Source organism: Electrona antarctica (assembly GCF_951216825.1).
Source record: "Electrona antarctica genome assembly, chromosome: 22".
NCBI lineage: Eukaryota > Metazoa > Chordata > Actinopteri > Myctophiformes > Myctophidae > Electrona > Electrona antarctica.
The window spans coordinates 4,560,714-4,563,213 of record NC_136805.1 but is presented as its reverse complement, the minus strand read 5'-3'; the positions used below and the strand labels follow the sequence as shown (position 1 = coordinate 4,563,213).

Here is a 2,500-nt window from a genome sequence, read left to right as displayed (position 1 = left end):
TGTGTGTGTGTGGGGGTCCTCACCCAGTTCGAACATGTGCAGAGGCAGGTGCAGGAACCCAGACAGGGGGGTGTAGGGTGTGTGTGTGTGTGTGTGTGTGTGTGTGTGTGTGTGTGTGTGTGTGTGTGTGTGTGTGTGTGTGTGTGTGTGTGTGTGTGTGTGTGTGGGGGTCCTCACCCAGTTCGAACATGTGCAGAGGCAGGTGCAGGAACCCAGACAGGGGGGTGTAGGGGTTGGCCTGTCCTGTGTGTGTGTGTGTGTGTGTGTGTGTGTGGGGGTCCTCACCCAGTTCGAACATGTGCAGAGGCAGGTGCAGGAACCCAGACAGGGGGGTGTAGGGGTTGGCCTGTCCTGTGTGTGTGTGTGTGTGTGTGTGTGCGTGGGGGTCCTCACCCAGTTCGAACATGTGCAGAGGCAGGTGCAGGAACCCAGACAGGGGGGTGTAGGGGTTGGCCTGTCCTGTGTGTGTGTGTGTGTGTGTGTGTGTGTGTGTGTGTGTGTGTGGGGGTCCTCACCCAGCTCAAACATGTGCAGAGGCAGGTGCAGGAACCCAGACAGGGGGGTGTAGGGGTTGGCCTGTCCCGGGGCCGTACACACGTCGTCCGCCGTGGGCAGCAGCAGCAGGAAGGACACCCCGTGGCCCAGCTCCAACACCTCCTGGCTGTACACGCGGAACTGACGCGCCTGGAGGGGGAGGGGGGAGGAGGGGTCAGGGGTCACCAACATGTCCATACACTAGGGCTTTAAGCAACTAGTCGACTATTCAACTAGTCGACGACTATTCGGACGACAGGCGGCAGTGTGTTTAAATCACGTCTGAAAACTCACTTGTACTCCTTGGCTTTTGAACATACCGATTAAGAGTTGCTGCTTCCACTGCATTGTCCTTATGTTGCCCTGTTTATGTACTGTTGTTGTTGTTGTTGCTTTTTTCCCTGATATTTTTAGTATTTCTTTGTGTACAGCACTTTGTTTCAACTTTGTTGTATAAAAATGTGCTTTATAAATAAAGTGGATTGGATTGGATTGGATATTCAACTAGTCGACGACTATTCAATCCACCACTACTAGTTGACTAGTTGATAAGAAAAAAATGTAAAACGTTTTTTCCCCCCCGTTTTTGTAGGCCTCAAGATCAACTAGATTATAGTTATAGTCACCAATGTACAACAGTTTTTAAATGTACAACTATTGTAAAAAACAAACTAAAAACAAACATAGGCCTAGGCCTAGTTAAACAACTAGTCGACCAGTAAACTAGGCAACTAGTCAACTGGTAAAAATCACTAGAAGTGAAAGCCCTGCCGCACACGGACAGATGCGTGGCAAAGACCTTTTGATGTTCTGTTTTTCACACCATTATAATGTTTTCATGTTCATCATAACACCATTATAATGTTCTCATTCTGATCATAACACCCACTGTAATACTGAATGTCAAGGTTTTCTTCAGAATAAGTATGGCAATTATTTACTATGACACATAGTAAATAATTGTAATAATAATAATAATACATTACATATGTAATCGTAACATTAGGAGTCCACTAGTGGTTCTCAAACGTTTCATTTGCAAAGACCCCATTACCTCTGAGTGTGTTGAAATGGAACCAAATGGACCCGTAAGGGTCCATTTGGTTCCATTTGAACACACTCAGAGTTACAGACCTGTCATGGTACATTCAGGGTTATCGATTTATGTGTTTCTGTTAATATTATTGTCATTTTGTATGTCCGTGGCAAAAAATGGAATGTTGACAAAAACATGGCGATGATGAAAAAATGTTACGATTCCAATTCACCCCCATGCCTTAACTAGTGCTACGTAAACTAGGTGGTGCTAGAGTGCCCAGCAGATGAGGCAGATTTTACTCTGAAAAGCGACGCCTTCCATTTCCCCCAAAAACCGGGAGCTACAATGTTCCATTATTACTACCTCGTGCTAATAAGTCTGATCTCTCTTTAGAAGCGTTTATAACTTTATATTCCAAACGAGAACCATGGAGAGCGCCGTATAGATTCAGAGATAATAGCATGTTTTTCATGTGTGCGTGCGTGCTTGCGTGCTTGCGTGCGTGCGTGCTTGCGTGCGTGCGTGCGCCTACCTGGTACAGGGGCCTGTTGACCAGTTTGAGCAGAGCTCTGATGGCCGCCTGCAGCTCAAAGTGCAGCTGAGGGGTGTGGCCTTCTTCCTTTGGCCCCGCCTCCGCCTCATCCGGCTCCTCCCCTTCGGGCGGCTCCCTCTCCGGCTCCTCCGTGATTGACAGGCTCTGCAGCCACTCCCACTCGTCCCTGCACGGAGAGAGAGGGAATGATTAGACCCCACCAAGCCCGCCAGGAACCGTAGATTAACTTTATAGTCTGGCAGCCCGCCAGAACCGTAGCCTACGTTTTGATCGGATTGCATCGATAGCTGTCTTTCGTTAGAGACAGCTACCGCTAACATTATTCAACACTTGGGAATTGACTGGGAAGCAGGCGAGAATCCCACCCCAGAAGC

General features: G+C 48.3%; 1 protein-coding gene across 1 annotated transcript in view; it reads right to left on the bottom strand.

The window, feature by feature from the left end:
• The window catches only part of ankfn1a (ankyrin repeat and fibronectin type III domain containing 1a), a gene marked incomplete at both ends in the record, with an annotated part of 75,774 nt that overhangs the window by 36,284 nt on the left and 36,990 nt on the right, over positions 1-2,500 (bottom strand). The window contains 2 exons of the mRNA XM_079491964.1: positions 516-684; positions 2,106-2,292. Of these exons, the coding sequence (XP_079348090.1) occupies positions 516-684; positions 2,106-2,292 (356 nt within the window). The remainder of the gene's footprint in view (positions 1-515; positions 685-2,105; positions 2,293-2,500) is intronic.